Below are 16,731 nucleotides of genomic sequence, written 5' to 3' on the forward strand. Positions count from 1 at the left end.
GGGGACTCAGGGTCTTAACGCCTAATAACGCCTAATGACGCACGCCCGGCACTTCACTCCTGTCACTCTAAAGTCAATGTTTCACTATGGCTTAATGTCAAGCGAGCCCCATTGTTCGCCTAACAACAACCCTTTGTCCTCACATCACAGTAGAGACCTATTAAACCATCTTCAGTGTGCCAAAGGAGCGGTTCATAGACAAATCCATTGTCTTAACAGAGTTAACCAGTACAATGCCAAAATTGCTTTTGCGAGTACAAGGGACTTTGCATTCTAGCAAGGACTCAAAGCCTGGGCAAACAGATTGGCTATTCAGATCTTACTATCGTGAACAGTGAAAATGGCCGATCTCCATGAAGCCAAGGAGCAACAACGTGATCAGGACAGCTATGCGGTGCCAATAAGTGTTTGATGTGTAGGGCAAATAATGGACTGGGCAGATTTGGTTCTAGGCATGCAAGGAGCAAATGTGTGACACCAGATTGGTAGGGTGAGTGTAGGTCTCTGCTACAACTGGGATGTGTATGCAGTCACAGCCCTGATGACACAAGCTGGCCCTTACTATCCTGCATACCAGGAAGGGTTGCTCTCATTAGTTGGGGTTAGTACCCAGTAGGGGTGTGCACTTCGGGTTTCCGATTCAGGCTTTTTACCCAAATCAAGCCCAATTCGGGTAGATTCCTGAATTCGGGTATTCCTGAATCAGCCCCAGCATCACTGAGCTAATTTGGAAATACCAAAGCAAAGCTTTCCGAAGTGCTTCATAACACTTCGGAAAACTTTGTGTAGAGCAGCAGCAGCCACAACACTTTTATTCTCCTTTGCAAAAGTGCTTCTTCAAGCTTCCCCCGCCGCCTTTTTTCACTCGATGGGAGAGGGGAGGAGGGGGTGGTTCACTACAACCCGAATCGTTACGGAGCACGCCAAAGCTGTTTAAATACCTGCATCCCGAAGCAGCTTGTCACTTCGGGATTCAGTTATTCCGGATTGTTTTCCTGCTTTGGGTAAACCCAAAGTGGGAAACCCAAATCTTTTTGGGGTGCACACTCCTAGTACCCAGCAGTTGTCTAACCTTCACATCATCTGATCAGATAAAAATCTTGAGTTGGAAAGGGGTCTTCCAACCTATCTAGTCCAACCTGGCTCTTAGTTCCACTACAGCATTTCCAACAAACTGCTGTGCATCAAAATTCTCACTTTACCTGGTTGGCAGAGGGGCTAAGACAGCATGACGTCCAATATTATTCTCTCTTTTGTTTGCTACAACATTTGTTTTCTGATTTCAACTGGCCTTTTTTCCTACTTCTCAAGAGGCACAAATTAACAGGTAGGCACTAAAGAAGCTTAGGGTGCAAATCTTTGCAGATCTTTGCAAGAACTGGGCATATCTGCAATTCTGTTAATAGAAAATGAAGGCATTCGTACATTTAAATCCCATAAATAAGCCAAACAGTTTTATACACTGTGTTATAAACGATGCATCTTACATCGTCAAAGTGGATAAGAGAGCCAAAAATAATAATGCATTCCATTCATTCATCCAGAAATTCAACAGGTTAGAACAAAAAACGTATAAACTATCTTCAAAGCAGCGAGTATCCAAAAGTAAAACAAAAGGCAATGAAGTCCAAGCTGATATCTCTGTATTTTCTCTGTAAGTGGAGACAGAACAGCAGAGTAAAGTTCCAAAGAGTCTCCAGCAAGTAAGTATCTCTAAAAGTAGCAATGATCATACATGTCTTGATTACATTTCTTTTTTCATTGCAGGTGGAGCCGGGATATGAGAAAGGAGGTGTCACATTCCAACAAGAAGCCGGCTAGTCAATCTCTTGTTTCCTCTATTTAACTTCATCAGGGGATACAAATAATCCACCATGCATTCACTGGCACACACGAACCCTCTCGTGATGCAGTGTATGGCGCAACCTTTGCTTTGGCCCTGCACACATTTGGTACATCACGCAACATGTGACATAAGTGGTCTGTATCTCTGTTATAAGGAAGAAGGATGAGAAATTATTTCCAACCTTTGCTTTTCTTACATGCGATAAACCCTTTTTTTTTAGCACAACACAGCATCGATTCAAACCCAACTAATCATCTTCGGGCCTTTCACATGAACACCTGAAGCTGAATTAGACCAGCTCTCCACGATCTCAGGCAGAGGTCCTTAACATCACCTGCCACTTGATTCTTAACTGAAGATGCCGGGGATTGAACCTGGGACCTTCTGCATGCTAAGCAGATGCTCTTCCACTGAGCCACAGTCTCTCTCTCATTCCTAACATAAAAAGGGGCCGTTGGTCGCTGGAGGAGCATGTGACCATTTGGGCGGGAAAACGGTCGCTGAGGCGCGCAACAAACAGCCCCTTCGGAGCTATAGAAGCTGTAGAAAATTCTCCGGCGGCTGGCCTGCGCCTGCGCAGTCCCATGTTTGGAGGCACAGAAGAACGAAGATGAACGCCTACTTACTGTCCTAGTAATCGAGATGTCTGCCTTTCATAGCAGCGTGGCCTGATTCCAAACAGGTATGCAGCTGTTCAAGTACCCTCAAAGGGACTGAAAATGTACTACAGGAAGTTCGAGGACAAAGGAAGCTAGCAGACATTTTCCCTAATGTGTGAGAGCTTCGATGCTGCTGCTCAAGATAACGAATGAGCAGCCTTGCTAGATTTGTGCTGTCAGCACCTGCAAAAATACCCAAAAGCTATGGGGCAACCAAAAAGCAACTGTGCAGCCAAGGTTTAAAAGCAATTTTGGACCGGTATACACCAAAACGCTCTTGAAAGAATCCCGCATCAGACACCCTACAAGGGGAAATTTTTGGCATTCGTCAGCACCTAGTATTATCAAAGTCAACCTACCTGAGAGATGACATGTTAAGGAATACAACCAGAAACATGGATTTTAAAACGCCAAACACAGCAGTGATGGTTTGAAGAGAAGCTCCGAACAAATCGTTTCGGTCCCTCCATCAAACGGAGAGACACCTGAGTTTAACCTTGCCCTAAATTTACTTAAGCCAATTGTGTACTGCCAGGAAGGCAACTGTCAAAAGCATTAAAGCAGTTGCCTCCCAGCACAGACCGCAAAAAGCTATTTTTACATTATCAAAATGAGATTTTCCTCCGGCACCAGATACCCGTTGTTGCGAGTGATTTCCAAACAAAGCTTTTTAACTTGCTTAGGAGGCCAATTAAAACCTCATTAACTTGAGGAGAATTAAACAGCAGACTCACATCAGGCTCACTCTACCTTTACAGACGCAACATACAACACGAAGTGAGCATCTGCGAGATTTTTTGGTAACAACTGGAAACGAACAGCCACCCACGCTTCATTGCGCTGCATCTGGGCAAGTGACTTACCTTCAGGTCCTTCCCTAAAACACTTAAAAATAATCAGGTTCGCACCGAAGGGCATTTTCTTGCTCAAGCCTGTAACACGATCTGCATGCTTAGAACAGCAGAAAATGGCCAGGGGCCAAGAGCAAAACTGCTTCGGGAATTCGCAGCAGGGCCTCCTCCCTTGAGGCTTGCCTGGCACCTATCCTATTATCATCAAGGCACTAGGCCAAACCACCCCAGGCTTTTAATTGAACTTTAATCTCATCCTTTTTTGGCTGGTGGTTTCAGAGCCTACACCCTGCCGTTTTTTGTTATTACTGCCAGTTTAGGACAACAGATTTTAAAACCTCTGGAATGAATAGGCACTGTTTTATACTACTTTATCCCCCCTTTATTGTTTTTAGGGTTTTATGTATTATGCTTTTATTATGCTTGGTTTACTTTTTTACTGCCCCCGGCAGGCCTCTGGAGAGGCAGCTTGTACATCTTCCAAATAAATAAAGCAGCAAATAAAATAAGCCAATACTTTCCTTCTTTTTCACTAAATTTTGAACCAACACGGTTACCCAAATTCTTCTCGAGTTAGCAGGACTCTGACCTGTGCGTGTTAGGTGCCGTCAACTTGCTTCTGCCTCACGGGAACCCTATGAAGGAAAAACCTCCAAAACGTCCTGTCATTAACAGCCTTGCTCAGAGCTTGCAAACTGGAGGCCGTGGCCTCCTTTATTGAGTCAAGCCATCTCACTGTGGGCCTTTCTCTTTTCCTGCGGCCTTCAACACTTCCCGGCAATGTTGACTTTTCCATAGAGTCTTGTCTTCTCGTAGCCTCAGTTTTGTTATTTTAGCTTCTAGGGAGAATTCAGGGTTGGTTTGATCTAGTACTCCACTTATTTGTCTTTTGGGCCATCCACGGTATCCGCAAAACTCTCCTCCAGCACCACATTTCAAATGGACCAACTTTCTTCCTGTCAGCTTTCTTCACTGTCCAACCTTCACATCCGAACATAGCAATGGGGAATACCATCGTTTGGATTGTCTTGGTCTTGGTCCCCAAAGAGACATGTTTATCTTTAAGGGTCTCATCTAGTTCCTTCACAGCTGCTCTTCCAAGTCTCAATTTCCTCGTTGCAGTCTCCATGTTGGTTGATGACTGAGCCAAGGAATTAAAAATCTTGAACAATTTCAATTTCTTCATTGTCAACTTTAAAACTGTGTAAGTCCTCAGTAGTCACTACCCTTACCTATCAGAAATTACGAAACGAATTCCCGTGGAATTCGTTCATGAACGGCGGTCCCTTCCTCCAGCACCAGGAGCCTTCTGTGGAGCAAAGAGATTCTTCCTTGCACTAGAGGAAAGGGGCACCGTTAGTAGAATAGATCCCTGGGATCTAGTGCTAATCTTTGTGCTGCTATAGTAAACAAAACAAGCTCACAAGTATTTGCTACCATCTAGGACTAAACCTATTTAATAAAGATAATGCCAGGTTTAGCTGGCCGATGCTGATGGAAAGTGCCCTTATCATCATATTATGTAGCATAATGAAAGGAACAAAATGTGATGAAATTAAAAAAGAGCAACTTATTTAAAACACAGACAACAAGGAAAACAGTATTTTGAGATCACCAGTGTGTTAGTGTGAAATCCTCTGGTGCCTGGAGATGTTGCACCGTTATAGATAAAAGCACGTGACAATAATCAATACTGAGCAATACTAGGCCAAGCACTTGTATCCTAGATGAACTTTCAGACTTTGCATGAACCGTCTGTGTGTTTTTTTCTAAGTGTTAGGTAATTCTAACAGGTGTGCTTTAATCTTTTGACAGTTAATTAAAATAGTGGACTCTATCAAAATTAATGTTCCTCTATCAGAGATTCAACTAATACTGATCTCTCAACTTAACTCTTTCTGTCATTTCTCAGAGATTTATAGTTTTGTTTTGCAAGTTTGAGTATAATGTCATTTTTTACTAATTGGAAGGTTATACAATAGAAACTATGAATATTTTCAATGAAGCATCAGACCAATTATCGTTTGTTTGTGCTATCACGTGAAAAGCTCTTAGATATTTGCATATAAAAATGCAAATTCAGATAGAATGGCAGAGCTCTGATGGAAGAAATCTCTTGAGAGAATTTAGGTGAGGATTTATCATTCCCTATGCATTTCATAGAAACTTTGATTATGTCAAACTTAGAATTTATTAGGAAATGTTAGCAAACTTATTTCTTATTGCCTTTCTGTGTTCTGTTTTTATAGGATTTATATTAATAAACATTTATATTTTAATTACTTGCTTCATTAAAAAAACCAGGGTGTATTTTCAATAAAGTGAAATAAACTCTAGACAGGTGTCTGTGCGTTTGATAAGGAGTTGCAAAGCAATATCGAACTCTATATAAAATAAATGTACTGATAAACAGGTGGTTCAAAGAACTTAGCTGTTTGACAGGTCTGAAAACTAATTGCTGAAAGCTTTCCAAGAGAAAAGATACATCTTTCTTTTGGTTAGTGGAAGCTTGGTTCAGACACGGGGAAAAGCTCGTTACAGAGAGACAGACTGGTGCGCCTTGCTAGGATTTGGTCAAAAGGCATGTCTACTACCCCCAGTGTAACAATCCCACTTTTGGCACCTCCTAGAACATTCAAGCTCCAAAACAGAACATAAAGAACAGTATCAAACCAATGAGACACGCCAATTAATTTCACACTGTGCTCTGGGACTTACCTAAAAGCTGCTAGTAATGGGGCATAAATTGAATCCCCATCATACACGTACAAGTGGTCCCAACTGCATTCTGTCGCAAAATGATTGAAGCGGAGCCGAAGGATTGTGTTTGGCCTGCAGAAACAAAACATACAGCGTTATCTGCCTGGATGGTACTAGTCTCCTTCCAAAAATATGGGTCCTCTTCCAAAGCAGGGCACATGGTGCATTCACACCAATGAGCTTGGCGTCTGTGCAGAGTCGTAATTTAGAAACTTCCAGAGCCAGAGAATTTCCAAACCATGGCACGGAGCAGGCACAAAGCCCATCCACGTGAATGTACAAAGCCCATGAAGTAGTAATGGAGTTTTACTGCATCCTTAAAAGTTATCCAAGCAAAACGCCTTTGGGGTAGGAGGGAGAGGGGGCACAGCTTGGCATTTAGAAAGTCCCGCGTTCAATCCTTGGCATCTCCAGTTAAAAGGATCAGGTAGGAGGTGATGTGATGAGACCCTGGAGAGCTGCTGCCGGAATGAGTGGACAAGACTGACCTTGATGGACCGAGGGTCTGATTCAGTGTAAGGCAGTGTCATGTGTGATAACCTTATCAGATAACAAGAAGCTCAGAAAACATTTACAGTCCACCTTTCTCACTGAGGCTCAAAGCAGATTACACATACTGGTGATAACACACACAATTAATTTGGGAATCTAAGTTTTAAAAAAAAGATATGATCTAAGCAACCACATAGGCTCGTTCTTTGCAGAGCCGTAGCATTTCAGATTTCAGGGGGGAGATTCCCTACAGATATAGAAATAATGCATCAGAGGGAAGGATCTCATTGGACATTTGGACCTGCAGCGTTCCACCCGTAGCCTGCAACGGTACAGCCCAGCAAGTGACACGACTTGTGCTGCTACTCGGTTATTAGGAAGGCAAGTTTTTTACTTTGAAAACTCAGCATTGCCTCAAGAGTTTACAGATGAAACCGACTTCTACCAGCCAGGTCACTGGTCTATCGAGGTCAATACTGTCCAGTCTTACCGGCAGCCGTTCTCCAGGGTCTTAGACAGAGGTGTTTTGCTTACTACTAGAGGCTTTAAACTGGAGATGCCACAGACTGAACCAGGCACCTTCTGCATGCTGAGCCGACGCTCTGACATTGAGCCACGCAATCAATTCTGTTCTCTTTGGAAATCAAGGACAGTAATGCAGGCCTTCTTCGGCTCCGGGAGCCACCCCCAAAATTTACATGCCAGACATTTCCCAGCCTTCAGGTTTTCATATCTTAATTAGCATACTTTCTAATTACTGCTACTGCAAAATCAAATCCTAAACTCTTCTCGGTTGCTTGTCGTTTTTTTAAAAAAGCTATCACAAAAGTGTTGTCATGCGTAAAAATATTAAGTAACCCTGGCTGTCATCTCAAGAAAAAGCTAACCTCTATCCTTTACCTCAATACGCTTTGTACATATAATAAACGGCTGAAGAAAATACTGAATACCACAATGAAATGTATAGGTGCCGTGGTGCACAGGCACCTGGGATTTGTCAAGCCCTGCTGTAATGTGTTCTCTGAGATAAATAAGGCTTCACACACACCAGTACAGAAGTAGAAAAGAACAAGAGTCCAGTAGCACCTAAAAGACTAACAAAATTTGTGGTACGGTTTGAGCTTTCTTGAGTCACAGCTCGTTTCTTCAGACAGCTTACTTCTTCCGCTGTGATTCACGACAGCTCATATTTTACCACAAATGTTGTTAGCCTTATAGGTGCTACTGGACTCTTGCTCCTTTCTACTGCTACAGACAGACAAAAATGGCTACCCATCTTGATCTATCACCAGTACAAAGGATATCTCTTCAACAGGGGAAGCCACATACAACATTTCATCCATCTATACGGCATGCTGGGTTATTCCATGCTGTACTGTAATTCTTTCATGCCTAAGCTTATTCATTCATATTCTCAACAGCATCACCCTTCCGGTATCTTAAAAATCCAACAAAAATCATGGCTGACCATGAACATATTTAGACAAATTAACAATAAATGCACCATTCTTTAAAAAAAATCTCTGCCAAAAAATCCACTGAAATCTGCCAGAGGGATCGATTATCAATGCTATGAAGAGGAGCTCCTTTTCACAGCTTAAAAAAAACTACGCTGAAAGGTCAACAGGCCCTTCGAAGACTCGTCAGGATAAATGTGGATTTGGGACAACATCAGAGAAGCCAGTATTTCTTTGGAAGGGAACAAATGGACTTTTCATGCACAGGAGGAAACTCTGTCAACTCCCGCCTCTCTTGCCTTTGGCACGATAAAACGATTGGACAACTGGGCTGTGAACCAAAAGGTTACACTTGAAAGGGATTGGTAGCCAACACTTCCAGGGTAGCAGCTAAAGCTCAAATGTGCCCCATCACACCACACAGCAAAAATGGTCGCAACGTTTGACTTCTGTCACCACGTATCCGCACATCCAGATCTTTCCCAGCAGCACAACCTGGAAGTGAAGGGGACCTCTGCAGGCGAAGATGCTTCGACTGGAATTCTCTCCGCTTCACTGCCACAGCCGCTGTATTGGGTGCTCAACTAGCTACAGCCCAAACAGAGACTTGGACTTGGTCTTTGTGTGGCTCGTGATCAACCGGCTGCCATGCCATTAGAAAAGTTACCGAGGACAATCTATACAGAATATTTCGATCCCGCCGTTCTTCCAAGGAGCTCAGAGCGGCATCCATGGTTCTTCCTCCCCATGTTACACTCCCAACCACCCCGTAAAGCAGGTTAGACTGAGAGAGAGAGAGAGGCAGACAGAATGACTGGCCATGGTCTCCCAGTGAGCTTCACGGCAGACTAAGGATTCGAACCTGCATCTTCCCAGTCCTGCTGTAACATGCTAACGTGGAGCTGCTGTACCATAGTGGTGAAGTGGTTGGACTGCAAGTCAGCACTCTGCTGGTTCGATGTTCAGCAGGTGGCCTTGGGGAAGCCCCTCCTTTCATCCCAGCTCCCCAGCTGTATTGGGGGGATAATAACAACACCAACTTTGTTTGCTCCGAGTGAGGCACTAAGTGGTTGGGCTGCTCTCTGCTGGTTCAAGTCCCACGACTGCCATGAGCTCAGCAGGTGGCCTTGGGTGAGACACTCCTTTCAGCCCAGCTCCACAGCTGGATTGTGGGGATAATAATAACACTGACCTTGTTCATCGCTCTGAGTGGGGCACTAATCTCTCTAGAAGAGTGGCGTATAAGCACACCATTATTACATTATTATTACTAACCATTATACCACAACAACCAACAACATTTCAGTAGGGGTTCAACTTCTCAGCTAAGGAACAGGAATTCCTTAACCTGAATATGTGGTAGGGCATGACCTTTCGTGCGTCACAGCTCACTGCTCCGGATATCTGAAGCAGTGAGCTGTGACTCACGAAAGCTCCTACCTTATCACAAATTTTGTTAGTCTTATAGGGGCCACTGGACTCTTGCTCTTCTCCACTGCTACAGTCGGACTAATACAGCTACCCATCTTGATCTTAACCTGAATGTTAGCACTATCACTTGTGCACGATCCGTATCAAGGCAATCCACAATAACGCATCAATGAGCAACTTCATGCCAACGAAAACAGCTCCCAGTTACGCCCCACAGAAATCAAGGTGTTTGTTACTCACCTTCCCTCAATAAGCCATGTGCACTGCGTTTTGTATTTATAGTTTCCAGGTCCATCTGTTACATATCCCGAAGGGCCTGTGAGCCTATAAAGAGAAACGAACAACCCACTGTGATTAAACATTTATTTTTATTGAAACCAGAGACAAAGCACTCTTGTAATCTTGCTTCTCTCTGAGGCTTTCCAACCATTTAAATCTTTTAAAGGAGAATCACACACACACACACACACACACAGAGGTTTTTGGAAAAATTTCACCATTCTGACCACTACCTGCCCAAAAGCACATCATCGGATTTTGCTTGCGATTCTGATACAGCAATAGCAATCACCGTCTCATACAAGAAGAAAACAGCTCTTTAATGGTGGGCATGATTTGTGTTTTATACTTGCACCCCAAATGCCAGCTTTCTCACACTATGGCGCAGCGCATGTGGGACAGGATGCTTTCCTGCAATGCATCCTTGAGAGCTGACATGCTCTTCTGCTGTGCAGACTTGCTCTTCAGCCCAAATTAGGTAGCTGCTGCCAAGATGATTTTTTTTTAAAAAAAAACAAAACCTTTGGAGCAGAGTTAAATTCGTAATAAGGTATATACCATTGTCCTCATTTTCCCTTATAATAAAAAGGGAAGCTCTGTGTAAACACCGAGTTATTCCTGACCCATGGAGGGGACGTCGCATCACGTTTTCTTGGCAGACTTTTGTTATGGGGTGGTTTGCCATTGCCTTCCCCAGTCATCTACACTTTACCCCCAGGAAACTGGGTACTCATTTTACCGACCTCGGAAGGATGGAAGGCGGAGTCAACCCTGAGCTGGCTACCTGAACCCGGCTTCTGCCAGGATCGAACTCAGGTCGTGAGCAGAGCTCGGACTGCAGTACTGCCGCTTGCCACTCTGTGCCACGGGGCTCATTTTCCCTTATAGTATTTTGTGACATTTTCATCCCACCAAGCAGCTCAGGGCACCATACATGGTTCTCCCTTTCTCCATTTTATCCACACGAGCTTGATGAGGCTGAGAGTGAGCGAACGGCCTAAGGTTTCTTTGTGGCGGAGTGTGGATTCAGACTGTGTTGTCTCCCTTTGCAGTTTTCTTGCTCCACGTCCCAGTCCCTGAAGAAATTCCCTGCCCCGAAGCAAAGCAGAGCTGAAAGTTCACATAGCTGCGGGCCCCACCCGGGCTGCTTTTGTGGTTATGCCGTTTGTAGAGAAAAATGCTTAACTTTCTTTTGTATTTAGCCTTTCTGAGGTAGAATGGCTGCCTAAAACTTTGGTCAAGAGGCCTTGCTATTCTAAGACATTTTCTAGCCCACAAACTCCCCCTTTTCTGCTTCTAGCCGTTTCTCTTGAGAACGGAGATGCCTCTCGCTTCCTGAACACTCTGACCTTGCAGATTAGATAAGACACTCAGAGCGAGAGAACCTCCATGGCCAGACAGTAAACCAATTAACATTCTTGCTTCATGAAACTAATTGTGCACCTGCAAGATGGGAGGGGGTGTCTTGGACTGCAGCCATACACCTAACTCCTTTTTTGCACACAGTCACTTTTGACTATGAGATCACACTCTTGCTAACCGATTGGTGGACCGGCCCTCCCTTCTCGGGTGGCAAGAATGGCATAAAAAAACCCATTACCAATAATGGACCTTAGATTCTGTCTGGGTTGCAGTAACCACTATTGTAACTCGGTCAGTTTCTCAAACTGGCTCTGTCTGGGGATGGACGTTCCTGAACCCATCCATTTTGCTGTGCTATGAAGCCTGACTGAATTTGCCTCTGTGACCAGAGATTTTGCCTTTTGCCTTCTTGACAACTTTGACAATCTACTTCTACTATGATATTGGTATGTATAAGTTAGAGCAAATAAAGCTATAGGTATTTTTGTTTTACTCCTCACAGTCTGTCTTGTACCATTGTATGTGACCTTGCACCTTAATAAATAATTATATTATATCTTGTGTTTGGGTGTGTGACTTTGGGGTCTCAAAACTCAAGGTACTTTGCCAAACCCATTTTTGCTCATTCTCGTGAACCACCTACCTAATAACATTTTGCTGTGCACTCTACCTGCAAGCACAACCTTGCTAGGTAGACTTTGCTCCTTTTGGCTCCCTAATAGGCTTGGAGGGTGTCCCTCTCCTCCTAAAGCTTTTGGGAACCCTGAGGGACTGGTGGCAGAATTGAGGGCATTTGAGGGACTTTCCTTCTCTTGCCAATTTGATAATTTTGTTTAGCCCGGCTGATAGACCTTTGCTGGCTCTTCCCCTAAGCTGGGTCGAGACACTGAGGGCCTGTAGCCGTGACACCGTTCTTGGAAAGCTGGCTACGTAAGGACTTTGGACACACGAACTGCAGCATCAGCCTGAGGTCACATGCTGAGTTCACACACTCCACAGTGCGCATGCACGAAAGGCAACCAGCCCTTTCCAGGAACATTGGGCACTGACACACAGTGCCCTGAAGTGGGGCAACCCGACTTGCAGGCAAGCCTTTTTCCCTTCTGAAGTGGAGTACAGCTGCAGGCCCCACCAAGATAGTGCAAGGTGCAGCAAGGTGGCTAAAAATCAATGATTTTTTTAAAAAAATTGGTTTTATTTAAATTGGATTTTTTTAATAAAATCTTTTTTGAGGAAAAATCTATCTAAAGATAAGTTTTCTATTTAAGATACGTTATAGTCCAAAGGTTATCTTCATGAAATAAGGATTCGTTTTTAATTATGTAGCATGAGGCTGTATATTCATGCAACGTTTAAATTTTTTGGTAAACAAATTCCATGAATCCATTCACAATGTCATACTCTTCCAGAAGTTTCTGCAAGATGATTGGGCAATTTTTCTATCCAGAAGATACTGTCACAGATGCTTGGTTTTACAGCTCTCAAAACTGTGAATTTGTGTCTGCAGAGATCACGTCTCTTCTTCACGGCAAAAACAGAACATAAACATACAGAGTTGAGAAAAAGACCTTAATCCCGTTGTTCCTTTGCAAATCTTTGTACACAGAACCAACCCCTTACCTCTTAAGTGCTAAGTTTCAAAAAATTCAATGAATAGAGGACTGTTGGGAGTAGAACAGAGCTGCACCAGAAACTAAGTGTGAGGAGTCTTTATGTAGAAAACCATGATTTCAATCTAGTCTTACTGCCCAGTGATTTAAATCGTGATTTAAATCAATTTGATTTAAATCAAATCCACCCTGAGGTGCAGTAAGAATTCACAGCTTGCAAACTGGATTAGCCTACTTCCCTTTGGAGTCCCTTACTCCTACTCCCTGCTCCTTCATCATCATTCATTTCTCACAGCTGGAATTAGATCTTTTACTACAGCTATTTAGCAAACCCAAGGAGGTGCAGGGGTGGGAAAGCGCATGCATGAAAAAGACTATCAGTTTAGACAAGCTTCACCCGGTGGAAACAGTCATGGAATGCCTATGAATTGTCATCTGATGTGGCTTCTCTCTGTAACAGCTTCTGATACCGGGACCACGGTTTCGATCGTTGTCAAGGAGGCGCTATCAGACCCGACGCACCTGGTGGGTTCAACATTTGGGCTTGTGCAGAATTGCCCGACGCCAAGCACACTGCCGGGGCACATTTCTTAGCTGCCGGGCTACTGGCGCTACATACCACCTTCTCCCACAGCATAGCCTTCACGCAGGAAGCCGGCTGCCCGGGCTTTCAGGGTAAACAACTGACAGTGCTTACAATGCTCAACAATATGCCCCTCACCCAAGCAAGCCAAACATAGGGCATGGCTATCAATCTTTGCCATTTTTGTCCTGCATTTCTCACATTTTTTGAACAGCAATTTGTCCACCATCTTCTCACTTGAGTGTGAAGTGCGTCCGGGGGAAATCGGCTCCCGTTCCCCGAAATCGCGGTAGAATAACTATTTAAGAACTAAGATTAACTATCAACACTATAAAAATGCAACTATAAACACCAACTTTTAACAACTTTAACAACTTCGAATGTTCTACTCTAAGAGCTAAAGAAGAGACGCCCATTCCTTGCGGCGGCAAAAAAGAACTGAGGGAAGCTGGGGACGACCTCACTCCGTCACGTGATCGCTTCCACGGGAAAATCTGGTTCAGACCGGTTTGGAGGAGGTCACCCCCGTTTATAGCCTTTAAGCTAAAAAATTCCTTTTGAGTGGCCTGACCTTTTGAGTGGCTGGCCTGCGCAAGCCCAGTCCCTAATGTGTGCCTGCACTGAAGACCATAGATGAAGAACAGTCATGGAATGCATAGGAATTGTCATCTGACGTGGCTTCTCTCTGTGACAGCTTCTGACACTAACGGAACCCCATCTGTCAGATTTCAAGCACCTCCCCTCATGGGATTGGAGTCGAAGGTGCAAAAAAAAAAATCCAAGAAAAAAAGGGGTCCGGAAACGGGCAACTCCTTAGATTTTGGCCAACGAGATATCCTGCTACAGATTTCCATGCACATCTTCCCTTTTAGCGGGTTTATTATTGCAGGGTGGCTACGGAAATTCTTCATGACAAACACTTGGAAGGATATTCTTGTCTCGTTTAGCTGGAACAGCAGAGGTTGAATTTTAACCGCTCCAAACAATTCGAAATGCAAACATCTATTCCAACGTAACAGGCTCAGGTGTCTAATTTTGGCTTGTTTTCTCTAAAGCCTGACCTTTTGAGAACCGAGTATGTCTCAGAATCTAAATGGGCAGAGAGTGCTGCGTATCAATTCAGCCAGCACCCTGCTGGTAATTGATAGCAAACAAATGTATCTTGGTAGCTCAAACAAACCTTGTCTGAACAGCAAAAGATCTCCTACAATCTGCCCTTCTTCCAAACAACTTCACACAGAAATCGTTACAACTGACCTATTCTGGAAGCAATTACTGCAGCTTTCGCAGCACAAATAGCATCACAGAAGGTCTCCAGCGCCACTGGCGAGACAAGGGGAGGGGGTGGGTCAAGTGTTTCAGTACCAATACAACTTCTAAGACGACCTCCACTGGCCTCGCTATAAAGAGGCAGCCAAGAATTCTCCAGATATTAAAAGTGCGTTTGAACATCAACCCATAAATGATTTACTCACCCTTGGTAACCTTTAGAACGTGCTTTGCTGAGCCAACCAACAAATCTACCAATACTTTTTTTTTTAAAAAAACGCATAAGCAAAGTGGACGTTTATCAGCACAAAATAAGAAATGTATCAACCGTAACAATGACTTTGACATCCTGTATCCTTGTACGGGACTCTCAAATTGAAAATCAAGGATGCCCGAGGGCACTTTTTGGAGCAGTCACGTCCAAACGTATGTCACCAAATGCACGTCGAGTCCAAATGCACATCACCAAATGCACACAATGGCTTCCACTCACCAAGTCTATTCTGCTAAGAGGTCAGAGCAACAAACCCGGTCACAACTACCCACCGCAGCTCTGCAGCGATTTAATAGTCCGAAAGGATTTAGTTGCCACCTCTAGATTTGCCACTGAGGCAGCCTCTTTTCAAGTCATGTTTACTAATGGACCGAGGCTGTGAGTTGCATGAAGCTGCCTTACACAGTCAGACTTATGGGTCCACTTATTGTCCACTTTATGTGCTCCACTTTCAGGAAGAGAAAGATGGTTACCAGAGCAGTATGTGCAATGTTGCCTTGCCTTTGGTACTCCCTTCTTGCGTACCCTTTCCTGGCACTAGCTCTATTAAGGTTTGAGCCCCAGGGGGAAGCTGCTTATTTGCTAAGGATTCCTGACAGTTAGAGCGGTCCCTCTGTGGAACAGGCTTCCTCGGGAGGTGGTGGGCTCTCCTTCTTCGGAGATCTTTAAGCAGAGGCTCAAAGGCCATCTGACAGCAATGCTGATTCTGTGAACCTGAGCATATCTTGAGGGGGAGGGCAGGAAGGGTTACGTGGGTGCTTAGTTCTCGTGGCCCTTCTTATATGCCCAGGGTAAGGCTGATCACCACTTTGGGGCCAGGAAGCCATTTTTCCCAGGCCAGTTTGGCTAGGGATCCTGATGGTGTTTTGCCATCTTCCGGGCATGGAAGCCTTCCTTCTGATTCGTCAGTCCCCAAAACTAGGTTTCGCCTGGAAATACACATGCTGCAAAGCACAAAGGCAGATGTGCACTCACAAGGAAAATTCCGCTCATGACATACTGCCTTCCTCATTATCACCAGCCCCCCCAACTGCCTTTAACACCATTGCTAAGCCACTCGTAATTATGGCAGACAGAAATAATAATAATATAAGGAACAACAACATTAAATTTATATACCGCCATTCAGGACAACTTAACACCCAATCAGAGCCATTTAGAAAGTGTGTTATTATTATCCCCACAGCAATCACCCTGTGAAGTGGGTGGGGCTGAGAGAGCTCTGAGAGAGCTGTGACTGACCCAAGGTCACCCAGCTGGCTTCAAGGGGAGGAGTGGGGAGTCAAACCCAGTTCTCCTGCCACTCTTAACCACTACACCAACAGGTGTCATTGGGTGCGTGGAACACACACAGGTTATTTTCAGCACCAGCCCACCAGCAACCCACCAGAGCAAGCCCACCTCACTAGAACTGCTGCACTGTAAACACCTCTCAGGTTACAGACTATTTGGAAGCTCAGCATAACAACAACAGCCACCCCTCCTGGTCAAGATGCAGGCTGCACAGCTTCCTCACTACTACAGTGAAAAACAGTACCTCAGAGCAGAACTACAAGTGACAAAAGGCACAGGTTGGACACTTGTCAGCTTCCCTCAAGTTTTGGCGGGAAACGTAGGCAGCTTGGCGGAATGTTGGACAAGTGACAGCTGTAAAGTCCATTGGACAGCAGTCAGAGAGCGAAGCTGCGAGACCAGGATGCCTGCATTTCCCATCAAAACTTGAGGGAAGCTGACAAGTGTCCAACCTGTGCCTTTTGTCACTTGTAGTTCCGCTCTTACTGCCTTATTGAAACAGTTTTGTTTTGTTTTTAATAACTTTTTTTGATCATACTTATTCTCCATACAATGATTAAATAGA

The 16,731-nt window shown here is 44.3% G+C and overlaps 1 protein-coding gene and 1 non-coding gene across 3 annotated transcripts in view; both read right to left on the reverse strand.

Annotated features, from left to right (window-relative positions):
* ATRN (attractin) overlaps positions 1 to 16,731 on the reverse strand; it is a 220,333-nt gene that overhangs the window by 148,957 nt on the left and 54,645 nt on the right. For both annotated transcript variants that reach the window (XM_054990039.1, XM_054990040.1), the window contains exons 2-3: positions 9,737 to 9,820; positions 6,075 to 6,188 (exon numbers count right to left, since the gene is read on the reverse strand). In XM_054990039.1, coding sequence (XP_054846014.1) covers positions 6,075 to 6,188; positions 9,737 to 9,820 — 198 coding nt within the window. The remainder of the gene's footprint in view (positions 1 to 6,074; positions 6,189 to 9,736; positions 9,821 to 16,731) is intronic.
* On the reverse strand, positions 2,200 to 2,271 carry TRNAA-AGC (transfer RNA alanine (anticodon AGC)). The gene has a single exon. It is a non-coding gene; the product is annotated as a tRNA-Ala (tRNA).

The sequence above is a fragment of the Eublepharis macularius genome, chromosome 10, assembly GCF_028583425.1.
Source record: "Eublepharis macularius isolate TG4126 chromosome 10, MPM_Emac_v1.0, whole genome shotgun sequence".
Classification (NCBI taxonomy): domain Eukaryota; kingdom Metazoa; phylum Chordata; class Lepidosauria; order Squamata; family Eublepharidae; genus Eublepharis; species Eublepharis macularius.